Source organism: Ochotona curzoniae, unplaced genomic scaffold (genome assembly GCF_017591425.1).
Source record: "Ochotona curzoniae isolate NIBS_2020 unplaced genomic scaffold, NIBS_Ocur_1.0 scaffold_4505, whole genome shotgun sequence".
Lineage (NCBI taxonomy): Eukaryota > Metazoa > Chordata > Mammalia > Lagomorpha > Ochotonidae > Ochotona > Ochotona curzoniae.
The window spans coordinates 52,249,331-52,266,557 of NW_024467118.1; the positions used below are offsets into that span (position 1 = coordinate 52,249,331).

Genomic DNA, 17,227 nt, shown 5'->3' on the forward strand with positions numbered 1-17,227 from the left:
ATACACTGATGCTTTCTTCATTCCACCCTTGCCTCCTCCCTTGCTTTGCTTGCCTTTTTTCAGTAACACACTTTCAGTTTACGAAGAGCTTTGTAAGGATCCAGCTCCTAACCTCTCCACATCTGTCTCGGCCCAGTCTGCACCATTTGCCTTGAGTTTCCTATTTACACTTCATCACCCCTTAAGCTCTTCTTTTAGTTAGTTCACTTTCTGTTCATCTTGGCTCAGGCTGTATGTTGACTTTTAATACCGATTTACTTGGAGTGAAAAATAATATGGAAAGTGTGTGTGTGTGGGGGGGTGTCAAATCACACATGACAAGTTCCTTGCTGTGTCACTAGCATCTGAACCCATCCCTGCCCTATATATCAAATGATGACATCTGCTAGGAAGGTTGTGAGGGTTTGTTGAGAAAGCACCGAGCCCTGTCACTCACCGTGGTAGACATACATAGCCACACATTTGATATTTGAAGCCATTATTTTACATATTCTAGCAGTTAATATTTCACATCTTACGTTCTTTACACCCTATAACACTGAGATCACGTGGTTACCTCTGTGTAATGTGGATTTGCCTTTAGATACAAAGCTCACCTGTGAAACCAATGCTGATAGGGCATCCTCAGGGCACCTGCTACTTGATTGTTTACTATTTATTGTACTAATTAATTTTGAATATACACACTCCATGTAAATATATGTTTACATAGACACATACCTGTTTACTAGTGGCTAGAAACACGTGTGTACTGTTTTCTGAGCTGCTACCTCCAGCAGTGCTTAGAACAGGTTGTACAAAACTTGAGCTTCCAGGCACTTTACCACTTTATATTATCATCAAATCCTCTAAAAGTAAAGGCTGTAAGAAGATAGTAGCTGTGGTATCAGATTCCAGAAAATATTATGAACAGAGTTAGAAATTTTTTTAAAGATTTATTTATTTTTGTTGGAAAATCAGATATACAATATACAAAGAGGAGGAGAGACAAAGAAGATCTTCCAAGTGGCACAACAGCTGGAGCTGAGCCAATCAGAAGCTGGAAGGGAAGCGGGGAGGCCAACACACAAACTGGCACCCATATTTTGAACCTGGTGCTTGCAAGGCGAGGACATTAGCCACTAGGCTACTGCACTGGGCCCCAAGAGTTAGAAATGCTTTAAAGAGTAATTTTGGGGCAGGCGTTTCATTTGGTGTTTGATTCTGTTTGGGAATATCTGTATCCCATGTCAGAGCGCCTGGCTTGGCGTCCCAGCTCTGTTGCAGTTCCAGCTTTCTGATGATGCACTCCTGGAGGCAGCAGCTGACAGCTCCAGGACTTGGGTCCCTGCCACCCATGTGGGAGACCTGGCTTGAGTTCCAGGCTCCTCTCCAGCCTTGCCCACCCTGGCTGTTGGGAGCATTTAGCAAATGAGCAAGCACGTGGGAAATCTCTTTGCCTTTCATGTAAGTTTTTATAAAGAAAATTATTTTAAAAACAGGAACCATTGAATTTTGTTGGTAGCTTCTGGATACGTTGACACACCTTTGCCCCAGTTAACATAAAGCTGTTTAATGTGAGCCATTGCTGGCTGGCATAGGCAGGGAGGAAAGTACGCCCCTGGCATGAGGAATTTAAATACAATACCCTGCAAATCTCAGTTTAGTCTGTGTCACCACATTGGCTTCTCAGTTAAAAAGGGGAGACTACAGAGCAGGCTTACCTAACCAGCTGCTTTTGCCAGGCCATAATCTCATGGTTTTCCTTTGGTTCACCCTTTAAGAAAGTGCCCAGGGGCAGGTGAGCATCATGTGCCATTCTTTGGAGGCTGCCTACCTCACGTCTCTTGTTTTCTTGACCCTAAAGCAGGAACAGATCGGTCATCAGCACCCCCCGGGGGTGTGTGGGTGGTAAGTAAGGAAGGGCAGTGTGGCCCTTTCATCAAGACTGTAGGATTCCAGACCAACCCCAGGGCTCAGAGATGTCATCTGTGCTTCACTGGCCTCACCTGACTTACCTGGAAATACCCAGGGAACATCACCAAAGGCTTTTCTTCGGCTCTAACATCGTATTTTACTTTGTACTTCTGTGGTTTTTATTTGTTTATGGGGTACAGTTGCCCGGTTAGGTAAAACACGTGTCATGACCTTGCGGCACTAATTTCTCTTTACTAAGTACGGTTCTCTGTCATTTGTGGCATATATCTCTGATGTCCAACCATTGTTCAAGCAAAAGGGTTTGTGAATATTGGCTTGGGTTTAGGAACAAGAACAGCCAAATCAGTGATTTCAGCCTTAGCCTTCGTGTCTCTAAACAAACCCAGCAGTTTGATGTTTATGTCTAGAACCCCTGGCACTGCTGGGGTTAGTGCTTAGTGTTGCAAGGATATGCCCATCTGTCCATGTTTTTTAATCATCTGCTCTCAGCTCTGCCACCCTCTCAGTGGCTTCCTGGCTTAACTACCTAATGGGCTTGTTGTACTCCGTGCCTGCCATTTTAATGGGCTTGGAAACGGGGGTATTGTTAGTGCAGGAAGAAAGAGGCTGGAGAGAGGAAGATGCAGCCGCCAGGCCCAGGCTCTGTGAGTGACATGGGGGAAGGATGCGATGGAACGTTCTCGCTGGCAGTGATTGCAGGGCCTGGCTCTGGGAGCCACTCTGCCTCTTTTGGAGCAGCACATCCCAAGTTCATTAGAAAATCTGAGACCTTTGCTTTTAAACTGTATTTGCTGCACTGTGGGAAGAGGTGAAGGAACACAGTGAGTGCAGAGCTGCAGAGCTGGGATGCCAAGAGACTTCTCAGGCTCCCTGGATATTTTGGAGTAAATGAGACTACTAAAAAAGCCCTAAGCCCTATAATAACAGCCTGAAGGTTTGGCCTGTTTAGTTAAGAAAAGACAAGGAAAAAAATGACAGGAGAATGTTATCTGAGGAGGGTTTAGAGGAATCAGTTGAGTTCCAAAGAATGTGTGTATTTTAGGATTAAGTTGATCCCTTTGGGTCATGACCTGGGATTGGACAGAAAGACCAGACAGCAGGCGCCCAGGGAGTGGTGAGAGCTCAGATCGGGTGCGGGAACTGGCTGCACCTCCTGCCAGGCTCACCCGTGTCCTTGGCAGGGAGCACAGAGGTGAGCCAGCCTCTTGGCCCACATGCTGCTGAGCAATGGCCCTGGCGGGTCGGATCTCCACCAGGTGGGGCAGGAAAGGCAGCCCTTGGCCGGAAGGTCTGGCATTCTGTCTTTGTATCAGCTTCAGCTTTCTTCAGCTGTGGTCACTCTTCCCTGAGCTCACAGGAAAACTCCAGGGGGTGCCCCGATTCTGTTGTCTGATGGGAATTGTCTTCCTTAGCTTATTCCCCCAGCGTGGGCAGGTGGTGGCTCATGTCGTTGAGTCCTTGTCCCCAACAAGAGAGACCCAGATGGAGTTCCCGCCATGTGCCTGACTGAGGCCAGTGCTGTTAGGAGCGACTGAGGAGTGAACCAGCACAAAGAATGTCTCTCTGCCTTTTGGATAAATGTTATCTATAAAATGAATGCAATTTTAAATGCATTTAAAGTATTTTAGAAGTATAAGAGCAAATTTCTTGGCAATGTCAGAGCAAATTAAGTGATATAAATCAGCACTATACGTGGAAATAGAATGTAAGCCACTGTGTGGACAGAGCTTGTAATTTAAAAATTTCTGGTGATCACTTCATGAAAAAGGCAAAAAGAAATGGGTGAATTAATCTTAGAAATGTAGTTCATCTATCTTAATATATTCCAGTATATATTCATCATCATAAGGGGAATTACTGAGGAATTTCCATGCCTTTTCTGTACCAAGTATTATGATTTGATCACACTTTCCACCCACAGAGCATCTCAGCTGAGCTTAGCTGTGTGTCAGAGGCTCGGTGGCTCTTGACGAGCGGCCGCAGGATGGGAGCAGCACAGGTCCGGGGCCGAGGAGAAGCTTGGCCTTCAGGTTACAGCCTGTGAGACCCAAGCAGGGCTTCTGTTGCTTTATATTGGATGAGGACAGATAGCATCCCTGCAACTGGGAGGCATTGGGGAAGTTTTACTATTTGATCATTATTATTTCTAGTAAAATCCACCTATGGTGGCTGTAAGGCGGAAACAAAAAGTCCAGGTTTGTTTGTCAGAAGCCCTGCACTGGAGCTCTCCCGCTGCTGGTCTCTTCATGTTTTCCCTTTAGCGAGCCCTGGCGGGGAGGGGGTTCAGTGAGTCTGACATCTCCTGTTTCCCAGGTCGGTAATACATCTGTCACAGCTGCCACTCTGCGAGTGCTCATTGTGCCAGCGTGACTCATGTGTGACATCTTCCTTAGAACTGTTTGAGGAAGGCGTTTTTTGATGTTGTCTGTTTTTACCCATTTTCCATGTGACTATCCTCAGGTCATTGAGTTGGCAAGGAATTTGAATATGACTCTGAAGCTCTTGGATGATATTACTGGCTTTTGACCTTACACATGCCACGGTACATTAGGTACATGTGACATTAAGTTATAATCTACGTTTAACAAGTAGGCGTTCCAGCCCATTGTGCTGGCAGATATACACATGCACGTAGATTGGCCATAAGAAGATTGTAGAAAGGTGTTTTACTGCACTGTCTGTAAATATTCACAGAGGGGAATGGACAACCCAATACATCGTCTATCTCCATGTACACAGAGATTGATTCAAAGTATGGAATACTGTGTAGCTGTTACAGTGAAAGCAATTTATTTCCTTCAATAGATATTTTTCAATATTGAATGAAGAAATCAAGTTGCAGAAGGCTATCATAACATATTCTAGCATAAGTGTTATATAAAACTGTATGTTATTGGGGGATAATGTAATAATAAGGATTTGCATATATAGCAATGCTTTGATGGGGTGGCTGTTACCATCCCTATCTTATAGCAGTGAAAACTTAGGTACAGAGAGGATAATATCTTTTTATATTATATAATAAATATATGCAGTTTTTCGTATATAAATAAATATATATATAATTTATTATTTGGAAGTCACAATTACAGAAAGAGTGAGAGCCTCCATGCCCTGGTTCACTCACACATGGCTGCTAAAGCCAGAGGCCTTGCCAAGAGCCAGGAGCAGCATCCAGGTCTCCCCCATGGGCAGCAAGGGCCCCAGCACTTGGACCATGGTTTGCTGCTTTCCCAAAAGCATTAACAGGAATGTGGGTCAAAAGTAGAGGAGCCAGGACATGAACTGGTGCCCATTTGGGATGCTGGTTCAGATGGTGGCTTAACCTGATAAGCCACGATGCCAGCCCCACAGCTGATGCCTTAAGTAGTAAATGAACAATGTCATACTTAAGATTTAAGTTTCTTTATAATATGCACTTCCTTTGAATCTTTGGAAGATTTCTGATATTTGAATCTTTTCTAAGTCTTCTCAGAGATTGATAGCAGGTTACTTTTTATTTAAAAAAATCCATTAAATATGTTGTTTTAATGCTTTAAAAATGGGTTTATTTATACAAAGGGAGCCAATTTCATGTACTTCACATATACAGTGTTTTTTAAAAAGATTTATTGGAAAGTCAGATTTACAGAGAGAAGGAGATACAGAAAGAAAAATTTTTCCATCTGCTGATTCACTCCCCAAGTGGCTGCAATAGCTGGAGTTGAGCTGATCCAAAGCCAGGAGTCACTTCCGGTCCTCCCGCATGGATACAGTGTGCCAGGGCTTTGGGCTATGTTCTACTGCTTTTCCAGGCCACAAGCAGGGAGTAGGATGGGAAGTGGAGCAGCTGGAATAGGAACAGACACCCCTGTGGGATCCCGGCACTTGCAAGCCATAGGCTATCACGCCGGGTCCCTTTCATAGACAGTTTTAAGAGCATAATAATACATCCCACCCTACCTAGCTATCCTCTGTCCTTCACTTTACTGAAATTGTAAGCTTGCAAACAATCCTCTGCTGGGTCCCCAGGGCCATGGGGCTGGTGAATAAAGCTTTAGATCCTGTGACTCAACCCCTGTGTTTCTGGTGCGGTTCATCAAAGCACCCCTTCCTGTGCTGTTCTGCCTCTGCTTTACCAGACAGCGATCATGGGTTCTTTGCTGTGCTGTTGGGCCTAGGTGGGAAATGGTGAACACTGTGACCTCGGAAGGGACAGTGCTCTGTGCCAGACCAGTCCCTGAGTACCCCATTAAACCGCAGGTGCTGGGATTCCAGCTCAGGGCAAACTTTGGAAAGATTTCCGAATCTTGCCTAAATATATTCATAAAATGGCTTTCTTAGGTAGGATTTTGGTTGGCAATCTTGGTGTTAATTTTTTCATCATTATTGTTACTTATGACCTCAAATTTAAGTACCTGTGCTTTCCAGTATGGCTCTTACATTACAAAAAACAAAACAAAACAAAACAAAAAAACAACAAAAAAAAACCAGAGTAAACTCCTTATTATCGGAATATTGGGGATGAGGCATCCGATAAATATTGTTAATGGTTGCCACGTGATCCATATGCGCAGCACTTGTGAACAGTTAACAAAGTGGATTCTGGGAGTCCAGGCCAGAGGGATAAAATGTAGAACTTCGTCTACTTTGAAAATGGCAAAATGGAGGCTTAAAGAGTCAGGTGTTGTGCAAGATTACATAGCTAATCTGAGGGAGTTGGGAGTGGGAAGAGGGGTTCCCTACTGCCGTGATGTTTAAGCATCACTGAGTACAAAAATATATACATAAACTTAAAAATTAACCCTGTGATCCATTACTTGTCATTGGCTGATTTATAAGGCTTCTCCAAAGACTTCATAGATTCAAATCCAAAAATTTTAGATGCAGAATTTGTGCTACATAGAACACTTCCCCTAAATCATTTTCATCCTTTATGATGAATAAGCTGTTGAAGTGCAAGTTATCATATGATAATGCTGTAACAGTGCTTATCAATGTAGATAATATTGGGGTCCCAGGTTTTCTTAATTTTCAAAGAGAAAGCCTGATGTCCTAGAATTAGATTTCAGATTAAGACTTCATTTTTAAGTTTCTCACTTATTACATTTTCTCCCATTAAAAGGAGTTTGATCATTTCTATCCAATACTTTAGGATAGTTTCACCTATTTTTACATCCTTAGGACTTACAATCCTATGTGGTTGGATGACAGAGCTGTACCCAGGCAAATGCTGGAGTTACTGATCCCTGCTGCAACCCAGCACACTTAGTGCAGGTGTCCTTTGGTGACCCACTGTAACTTTTGGCTAGATAGGTTAATACATGCCTTCTGCTGCACGTTTACTTTGGTAGCACTCCATGACTGCATTAATGCTAGGATTTAAACTTCACAGGCACGGTACGGTACTTGTAAACAGATGTGGCATCCACCGTCCAAACAAAGAAGCTAGAAAAACCTTACCTAAAGCGGTTCAATACAATCGAATCTAGTAAACTTAAGTATCTGTGCAATGCAGCAATCATTAACAAATTCTTATAAAATATCACTGCGCAAAATGAAAGTTGCCTGAATGTCCCTTTCCTAACATGATTTATCTTGCAGTTTGTGAACTTAAATCTCCTACCATGAGTGACTTCCTGTGGGGTCTGGAGAACTCTGGCTGGTTAAGGCACATTAAGGCCATTATGGATGCAGGAATCTTTATTGCAAAGGTAGGTGCTGGCAGAGGATGGATGGATGGATGGGTGGATGGATGGATGGATAGATGGATGGACAGACAGACAGACAGGCCAGAAAGCCTCACTGACTCCAAATGGTGATTGAGTTTCTTCCCGATTGGCTGCAAGCTGCACTGTGTTGAATGGATAGCTATCTTTGTAGACCTGTTTTAGGGCGTGTCCTCTGGAGATGTGACTTACTGAGAGTACAGTATTTAGTTGATTGTATGTCAGCATAGTGTTCAAAGGATAAACTATTTCTAGAATATTCTGTATCCCACTATCTTTAATCCTGGATGTAGGAAAGAATTTTCTGTGGAACAATACAAGCAGTTCTGAGTCATTTGAGTGATGGGCTTGAAGTTTGAATCCAGTCAATCCTTCTTTATAGTTTTGTCGTAAGCAGAAACTTTCCCTTTCCTCATTCTCTTCCCTCCCTTGCTCCCTCTCCCCTCCCTTCCTTCCCTGTTATTTTCCATGACAGCTCTGTAACCTGAGGGGCTCCGGCCTCCCCTGCCTTTCTGTTTTGGTAGGGAAACTCTTGGCTGCAGCTTTCACTCAGGTTGTGTTGGATACATTGTTGTGTTGTCTGGCATTGGTGTTTTTTTTAAAAAATAAAATTCCTTTTCAGTTCATACCTAGAGAAACCTAATTTCTCTGTTAAGATGGTGTGCTCTCCTTTATTAATCACTTGGCCAACAATTTTTTAGTGCCAAGCGTTGCTGCGAGTGCTGAGTAAGGCAGATTAGGCCTCTTCCCTCACAGAGATTAACGTTTTGGTGTGAGAGACAGAGAATAAGTTCAAGTATAGAAGCAGTATCAGATAGTGGCAAATAACCATGATGGTATATTTCTACCCTTCTATAAGTTACTGACTAATTACTCAGCTAACGCTTGTGTCCATCTACAACAGGAAATAGAGGAAATTATCTTACTAGCAGAGATTTTTTTTCTGGTATAATTTTTTTACCTTTGTCTCTTCTTCCCTCCTTCCTTCATCCCTGGACTCATTACTCAATTATTCTTCTTCTAGCTGTAATTTTTAATTAACACTTTTCTGTCTTTTCCCTTTGAGAAGTGGTTGTGACACTTCCAGAATTCCATTAAGGCTTCATGTGGCAACCCAGAAGGGAGGAAAGGACAGATCATGCAGCCAGGTTGGCACAGGCCACACACTTCAGCACAGACGCTGACGGGAGGGGACTCGGCTGCTGGCTTCTGGGTGTAACAGAAAAATAAAAGCTCTTGTCACTAGCACCAAAAACTAAGTGGGGGCACAAACAATGTATTAAACAATTTCTCATTATATATGGAAATAACCGAGACAGGCCAACTTCACACACAAAAATATTCAGAGGTTATTTATGTTTTGATTTGTCCCTGTTCTGATAAACCCACCAGGACTCAGTCATGGCAGCGCCACCCTTGAAACCATAGAGTTTGCACACTCAGTACCACTCACAAATGCCTTAGGGAACTCAAACTCCTGCTTAAATTCAGGAAGATGTTGTAGAGCACAGACTGTAGCAAGCAGTAGATCACGGTGTGAGCAGCAGTCTTGTTTCACATGTTCTTTCTTAAAGGAGGAGTACATAATTATGATTGGTTCTGTAGAGTTTGCCTCTGTAGCCGCTCTCTGACTCTCTGCTAATCCTGTGGTTTGTAGGCAGTCTCAGAGGAAGGGGCAAGCGTGCTTGTTCACTGCTCCGACGGCTGGGACAGGACTGCCCAGGTGTGCTCGGTGGCTAGCCTCCTGCTGGACCCGTACTACCGCACTCTGAAGGGCTTCATGGTGAGTGTGCCTGCTGGCCCATCCCACAGCAGAGCCTCTTTTTAGGCAACTGATGGCAGCCTCTTCCTGTCACGATCATTATCATTGGTGTTATTTTCTTAGTTGATCAGGAAAATTAAAGGGGAAAAATTAGAGTAGACTTTAATTTCTAGGGTACTGAAACTAGTCCAAATCACTATTATGGAATATGAATGTGAGGGCAAGTAATGAGACTTACTCGGTAGTTAATAAAATAATGAGGTTTATATATTACCTCGAAGTCTTTCCAGTTTAGGTAATATGAACATATAATAATAAATATTTTTCAAAAGAAAAAAAGTTATTTAATGCACAAAATATCCTTGGATTGGACATCCTGGTGAGTGTGCCTTTTTTGCTGAAGTGACGAGTGCCTCTTTTCCTGGGGTTTTAACTTTTTGTATGTGTGTTAAAACGTGGCAGATTGCTTACAACTAAAGACTATTTGGATAGTTGCCTTGGGTGGTGAAGTTTTGATGAAGCTGAGATGATTTCTTTAAAATGAATGCAGGGACTACCCTGTGACGAGATCACTTGTCCCTTAAACCATGATTTAGTGGAAAGTAATTCGGCAGATCCTGCGTCCAGGCTGGGGACGGGTGCTGACCAAGGAGCCCAAACTGAGAACATCGCCACTCTCTATCAAGTGATGTCATCGGACCCCTAGGTGCAAGGGCGTGAGGCAGCCCTCCTCTTTTGGCCTTTTTTTTTTTTTTTTTAAGATTTATTTAAAAGGCAGAGAGAGAAGTTGATTGAGAGGCAAAGTTCAATCTTCCACCTGCTGGTTTACTCCCCAAATGGCCACAGAAGGCTGGAAGCTGGCCTGGATTGGAAACAGGGAGCCTGGGTGCATGCACTCAAGCACTTGGGTCTCCCTCTCTTTTACCAGGCATATCAGCAGGAAGTTGGATCAGAAGTAGAATAACTGGAACTGACTTGCACATTGAGATGCTGGCACCACAGGTGCCCAATTCACCAGAGCTGGGCCCTTGGCTGCTACTTCTGCTGTTGCTACTATTTTTTTTTTCTTTTCTTTTCTTTCCTTTTTTTTTTAAATGTCCAAGATCTTCCAATTACCTGTGACGGTATTAACACTCAGAGAAAAAGTCCTGTGTGTCACTCTCTTGTTCTAGACTGAGGAAGGCTGGAGTTCTTCATTTAATTTGGGGAGCTGAGATGTTCTCAGAGCTACACTGCCATAGGGCCTCTGTGCTCCTCTATCAATGGCTCATTATAATTAACCCCTTAAGCCATTAAACTTGAACTCAAAGATGTCTTAAGAGTTAGCAAGAACAGATTTTAATCAGTCAGTATACATTTAAGGCAACCTCTGACCATATTGGAGCATGGGTGATATTAATGGGCTATTCTATGTTTTCTGATTCAACATTTTTAAAAAATTTCAGACTATTTAAAGCTTCAAACTTACATTAACCCTGATTCCAAAGCAGAGCTAAATTTTCTAATATAGTCCTCACCCTATTATTTTAGAAATATATAAAAAAAAGTTCACTAGGAACCAACTCCTAGTTGTTTCTTATAAAAGGTTGTTATTTCACATTACACTGAAGAAACAGAGCTAGATTGTGAAATTGCACCTGCTGCTTCCTAGTAGCATGATGTTGGACACATGTGTACCCTCTTAGCTTCAGGTGCTCCTGTGATATGAGAATCATTAAGACATCTATCCCACAATTAAATGATATGATGTAGAAGAAGACATGAACAGCAGCTGCCATATAGGAAGTGTTCAGGAGTGGTAGTTCTCCATTTTCACTACATATCACACATCTCCATTCCTGTGGCTGAGTCTCAAGGCTGCCTTTCAGGTGCAGCTTTGTACTGGTGGGTAACATCTGCTTGTTCGTCCTCAGCTTTCCTCAGGACGGTAGTTTCTGCTCTGAGTGCATAACCTTTACTGCTTATGGTTTCTTGTTCTCCCTTGCTTGCTTCACTCTGTGATGTTTATATTCTCTTCTGCATAGGTATTAATTGAAAAAGACTGGATTTCTTTTGGCCATAAGTTTACTCACAGGTAAGATGTATTTAAATCATCTCTTGTTTTGGATGTTTAGAGTAAAAGCACTGTTATTGAGGTTTTTAATTGAGTGCTGTAAGGGTGGGGAGGGCAGCCTAATTTCTAAACTTTTATTCAAGTAACTGTTCATAATACTTTTTTACGGTTTTCCAAATAACATTCATTGGCCATTAGTTCTATGGTTTTTGGAGTTATAATTTCATAGTGCCTTTCCAGGAAAACACAGTAGTTCCTCTTCATACATGAGAAAATTAAATTCTTCGATAATAAATAAAACTTCGTAGCATCACACTGTTATTTTTAGTTGGGGCTTCTACTGACCACCTGCTAGAGTTAGATCTCCAAGACAAGAGAAAAGAATGGCTGGGCATCAGATGAAGAATGTTAGGCAATGCTTTTTTTTCTTTTTAAAGATTTATTTATTTATTGGAAAGTCAGATATACAGAGAGGAGGAGAGACAGAGAGGAAGATCTTCCATCCGATGATTCACTCCCCAAGTGAGCACAACGGCCGATGCTATGCCGATCCAAAGCCAGGAGCCAGGAGCTCTTCCAGATAACCCACACGGGTGCAGGGTCCCAAAGCTTTGGGCCATCCTCTACTGCTTTCCCAGGCCACAAGCAGGGAGCTGGATGGGAAGTGGAGCTGCCGGGATTAGAACCGGCGCCCATCGCCTTCAAGGTGAGGACTTCAGCCTCTAGGCCACGCTGCCAGGCCTGGCAATGCTTTTTAATACTACTAAAGGCAAGGGCCAGTCGCCATGGCTCAGTTGGCCAGTCTTCCCCTTTCAACTGCCGGGATCCCATATGGGTGCTGGTTCCTGTCCCTGATACTCCGCTTCCAATTTGGTTCCCTGCTTATGCCCTGGGAAAGAGTAAAGAAAGGCCCAAAGGCTTGAACCCTACATCCTTGTGGGAGACCCAGACAAAGCTCCTGGCTTTGGATTGGCTCAGCTCCAGTTGTTGCATTTGGGGAGTAAACCAGTGGACAAAAGAAGTTTCTATTTCTCTGCTCTGTAAATCTGCCTTCTAGTTATATATATATATAATCTGTGTTTGCACTCTAAGGAAAACAAAACTAGGCAGTGTTCACTGCAGTTCCTCAATTTTATATTGCTAAGAAGTGTCAGTTCTGTATTGTCCTGTCTCCCATGATACCCTGTTAGATTGTTTCAAAAAAAAAAAAAAATCACAGAACAGTGTGAAGAATTAGGCAGCCTTTATTTAAAAACCAGCGCAAATGTGAGAAAGGGTTCTGATGAATTCTTTTAAAAACTAAGACAGGATTAATTTCAAAGTACATGTGGAATCTCTGGTCATGTGAGAATTACCTGACCAGTTTTACTGCTGCACTAGAAATAGGAACATCACTAGAAATTGGAAAAGCACTAGGTTTTCATACTTTCTCCCTTGTTTATCACTTACTTAAAAAGAAAAAAATGCGAATGCAAAGGGGGCAGCTATTTGGTGCAGTGGTTACTGTGCTGTTTGGGATACCTGTATCCCACAGGGGGACCCAAGTTCTACTCCTGGCCCCACTTCCAGTTCCAGCTTCCTGCTAATATGTGCCCTGGGAGGCAGCAGCTGGTACATCAAGGAGTTGGGTCCCTGCCACTGACTGACATGGGCGATGTGCATTGAATTTGCCCATCCAGCAGTGAACCAGCAAAGGGAAAGATCCATCTCTCGCTTTCTGTCATTGCCTTTCAAATAAAGAAAAAATTAAAAATTTAATCCCCTAAGCAAAGCTAAAAAGCCCCAGAGTTGCTTTGAAATTTCGTTTCTCTCATTAGTTACTAATAAAACAAGGGGTATTTTAGAAGTTCTGATTACACTTTGAAGAGTATTCCTTTTCCAAGGAAAGTTTTTTTTTTTTAATTTGTAATTTTTTGATAGTTTGTAACATGAACATTTCGTTCTGCATTTAGAGCTTTTAACACAGTTCTCTTGAAATCTGAATTCTGAAACTTGTGGTTCCGCTTCTTCATTCAGAATTTATACAGTTTGCTTTTATGATTGTTTCTATGTTTATAGCTTTAATGGTAGAGGCTGGGGAGTGGGGGATAGGAAGAGTCTCTCAAATTTCTAGTCTTTGCTTTATAGATACGGTAATCTAGATGGTGACCCTAAAGAAATCTCTCCAGTCATTGACCAGTTCATTGAGTGTGTCTGGCAGCTAATGGAACAATTTCCCTGTGCCTTTGAGTTCAATGAGAGGTTTTTGATTCACATTCAACATCACGTTTACTCCTGCCAGTTTGGAAACTTCCTATGTAACAGCCAAAAGGAAAGACAGGAACTCCAGTAAGTACTTTGTTGTTAAGTTGCTATCTAAACTTAAGTGTTTGAGGATTTCAGGTGGCTTTTCATAATTTGTAGCTTTTTAGTTTCTTACGTATAATGACAGATTAAAGTTTTTCTTTTTCCTGACATAATTTCATGAATGGTTTAATTTCCCTCTGCTCACACACACACACACAGAGGCAGGCAGACATTGCACACTAATATTTCAAGAAAAACTTTGCAGTGTCAGAGAAAGTGATTTTTACACTTAAAAATCTAGTTTACATTATTAATAATTACAAATCTGACTGGGAAAGCAAATTTGAAACTCAATTTACTGGTTCAGATTGACACTGTATTTCTTTATCCAAGGGTAAAATCAGACAACATGTGTGTTTTACAGTAACTTATAATGTAAAAAACTGAATCAGGCAGTGTAAATGAGACATTGCCAAATTCCCATATAACAAAATTTTATGTAGTATGTGTGTATGCAGGTTGAGTTTTAGAAATGAGATAGAATCCATTAGTTTTATACTGAGTTGAACAGCAGGAAAATTACTTTTTCTAGTTGATGCTAATTTATTTTTCTAAGGAAATTTAAGTGCAAATCCTGATCACTGAAGATGACTTAGAAGTAGCTGAGTGCATTCTTTAAGCTCACCTGTTTTCTTAGGTCGTTAACAGTTTGTTGCATGGGACTAGCCAATTCTCCATGGTATCTGCTTAGGTCAAGTCCTGGGTTATCCATTCACTAGCTTTGGGACTTTGGGAAGCAACTTCATTTTCCTGTTCTTCAGTTTCCTTGTCCCTAAGATGGATGTATCTCATAGGAATTGAGGATTAAATGAGAAAACACATGAAGCATTTATGAAAATGCTTGGCAAAAAACAAATGTCTGATGACTGTTGTGGGGAAAAAGGCCCCCGAAACTAAACAAGGCCAGTAAAGATAATGGAGATTGCTAGAGTGTTCTACTGTGCCATGACGCCACAAAGTGTAAATTTCCCTGAAAACAGAATGGAGACATGGCATTTGGATAGCAATTATTAGTGCCACGCCAGCTTTAATACACCCTATCTACTATTCAGAAGAACCAAAAAAGGTATATTTAGACTTCTTTTCTTTGTAACAGAATTCAAGAAAGAACATACTCTTTATGGGCACATTTGTGGAAGAATCGGGCTGATTACCTGAATCCACTGTTTAGAACCGATCACAGTCAGACCCAGGGAACCCTCCAGCTCCCGACAACACCATGCAACTTCATGTACAAGTACGTGAACCTTTAGGAACTTGGTATGAAGTAAATAAAATGCACTGAACATCAAGGCCTTTGGGGCACAAACCTCACAGAGGAAGATGTTGGAATATCTGATTTGGTAATCTTGCTGGGGTCTCCTCCCCTTCATCCCTGTGCATGTGGAATTCTCTTGATGTAATCGTATCTTAAAAATGTAAGCTCTTTTTATTTCTTAAAAGAGGAAGAAAGAGAAATAAAGAATAGAAAGAATGAACCAACTAAGCACCAAGTGCCGCATAGTGAAGTGTGAAATTATAAGCTTTGATAGTAATCCTGATGCAGCTTCCATTTTCTCTCTGCTGAATCAATTCTGGTAGAAATAAATTAAGATTGTATATATTGGGATGGAGGGGACAGAGTGATGTCCTAGAGGTTCTATAAATTTATACTAGATTTAAATATGTTTTGGCTCTTCTCTAGGCTTGTATAAGGAAAAATGATAAACTGAGAAAAAATATTCCTCCTCCCAGCTCACTTGTAACATCATCAGTGGCTCTTCTTGCCTGTAGATTTTATACAACACACTTTTGTTCCTAATTATTTTAATTAGATTTTCCCCAGAATTTTATAGCAGAATGCAAATTCTATTATACTAAAAAAAAAAGTGCCTCCCTGATTTGTGTAAAACAAGTTTTAATAGCTGTTGAAACGCACTATGATCAACTACACTATAATATAAACAGCCAAGCAGGAAATATTTTAGTTAGGATAAAGCACAGTTGTAGGCACTGACGGGAGTCCATGTAAATGTATGTGTGTGACACCACACTTCAGCATTCTTTATTGTGTAAGATTAAAAGATTTGTTACAAATGCAAATATTACTTTGTGCTGGTCATGTAAAAACACTTAAAAAAAACTTCAAGTTTGTAAGGTCCTCTCTGTAGCTAAAAGATTGTAAATGTACAATCACTGATTATCAAAATCCAAAGCTAAGAACTGTTTTTGTAATCCAAAAAAGTGCTAATCTATTTTAGAAAAATATTTTATGTGCCTTCTAATTTATCATTATAGGGGGCATGTAGGCAGGCGCTTCATGAACTTACTCTTCCCCAAAGTAGTTCAGTAACCCAAAAAAAGAAAACACTTTGAAATTGTTTCCTTATGTAATGACTTTTCTGGGCCTATAAGTTGCACTTGGTTATTGTGAAAACTGTGGGATTGTGATGGTTAAGATCCCTTAGGGGATGGGAGGAAGTGCTTTCCTGACTGTGACACAGTGCTGTCCCAAGCTCTGCTGCCCTGCCCTTCCCAGGTTCTGGAGTGGAATGTATAACCGCTTTGAAAAGGGGATGCAGCCGCGACAGTCAGTCACAGAGTACCTTATGGCAGTGAAGGAAGAGACGCAGCAGCTGGAGGAAGAGCTTGAAGCCCTGGAAGAGGTGAGACACATTTCCTTGCTCTTGTCAGTCCATTTCCTGTGCTCATTTCTTGACTAGCGTTATTCCACAGTCTCTCAGGACTCAGTCCATGAAAGTTAGCAACCTAGCCTTTCATATGTGTGCCTGGAGGATAACCCCAAAGAGAACCCTACCAGGTAGGCATCAGGCGATCAAAGCCCAAATCTACACACTGAATGCATTTGCTTACTGGCTTTGTGGCTCATTTTCATAATGTACTGAACTAGTTGAATTGTTCCTAATATGTATCAAATTTGTGTTCTTACGGTTGTGTAAAAGTAAAGAAATGCTTTTTTGGAACAAGTATTAGGAGGAAAGTGAAAATGAATAAAATCAGGTACCTGCATTTATAAAAATTCATTTCTACATGTGTAAGAATTAGGTAAGGGTACTATACTGATAACACTAAAGCTGACTATAGAAAGTTCATATCTTACTTGCTGTCACTTCCTGTAACTAACCAGAAAGCTTGCATCTTTAAATGCTTTTTCCTATTTGGATAGCTTTATTTCTACACCATTTTAAGTGTGGTCTCCATACCCACAATCAGTTCCTGTTGTCTGGAACTTGACTTCTGAATTGACGCTCAGTGTTTGGAGAACTTCCAGTTTCCAACTTTCATACTAGTGAATAGATTGGCAAAATCTCAGATACTGAAGTCTACTCCCAGTAGATGGTCATGTGCTAGTCAGCATTGACAATGATGGCCTGGGGAAAATGATTCCTTGTGGTACAAGGTTTCAAGTAGAGGTGGTCATTTAACGGAAACTAGTAAGGC

General features: G+C 41.6%; 1 protein-coding gene across 1 annotated transcript in view; it reads left to right on the top strand.

Moving 5' to 3' along the window:
* MTMR7 (myotubularin related protein 7) overlaps window positions 1–17,227 on the top strand; it is a 104,812-nt gene that overhangs the window by 85,890 nt on the left and 1,695 nt on the right. Inside the window, exons 8-13 of the mRNA XM_040965899.1 lie at window positions 7,501–7,610; window positions 9,283–9,408; window positions 11,412–11,461; window positions 13,568–13,768; window positions 14,883–15,023; window positions 16,305–16,431. Of these exons, the coding sequence (XP_040821833.1) occupies window positions 7,501–7,610; window positions 9,283–9,408; window positions 11,412–11,461; window positions 13,568–13,768; window positions 14,883–15,023; window positions 16,305–16,431 (755 nt within the window). The remainder of the gene's footprint in view (window positions 1–7,500; window positions 7,611–9,282; window positions 9,409–11,411; window positions 11,462–13,567; window positions 13,769–14,882; window positions 15,024–16,304; window positions 16,432–17,227) is intronic.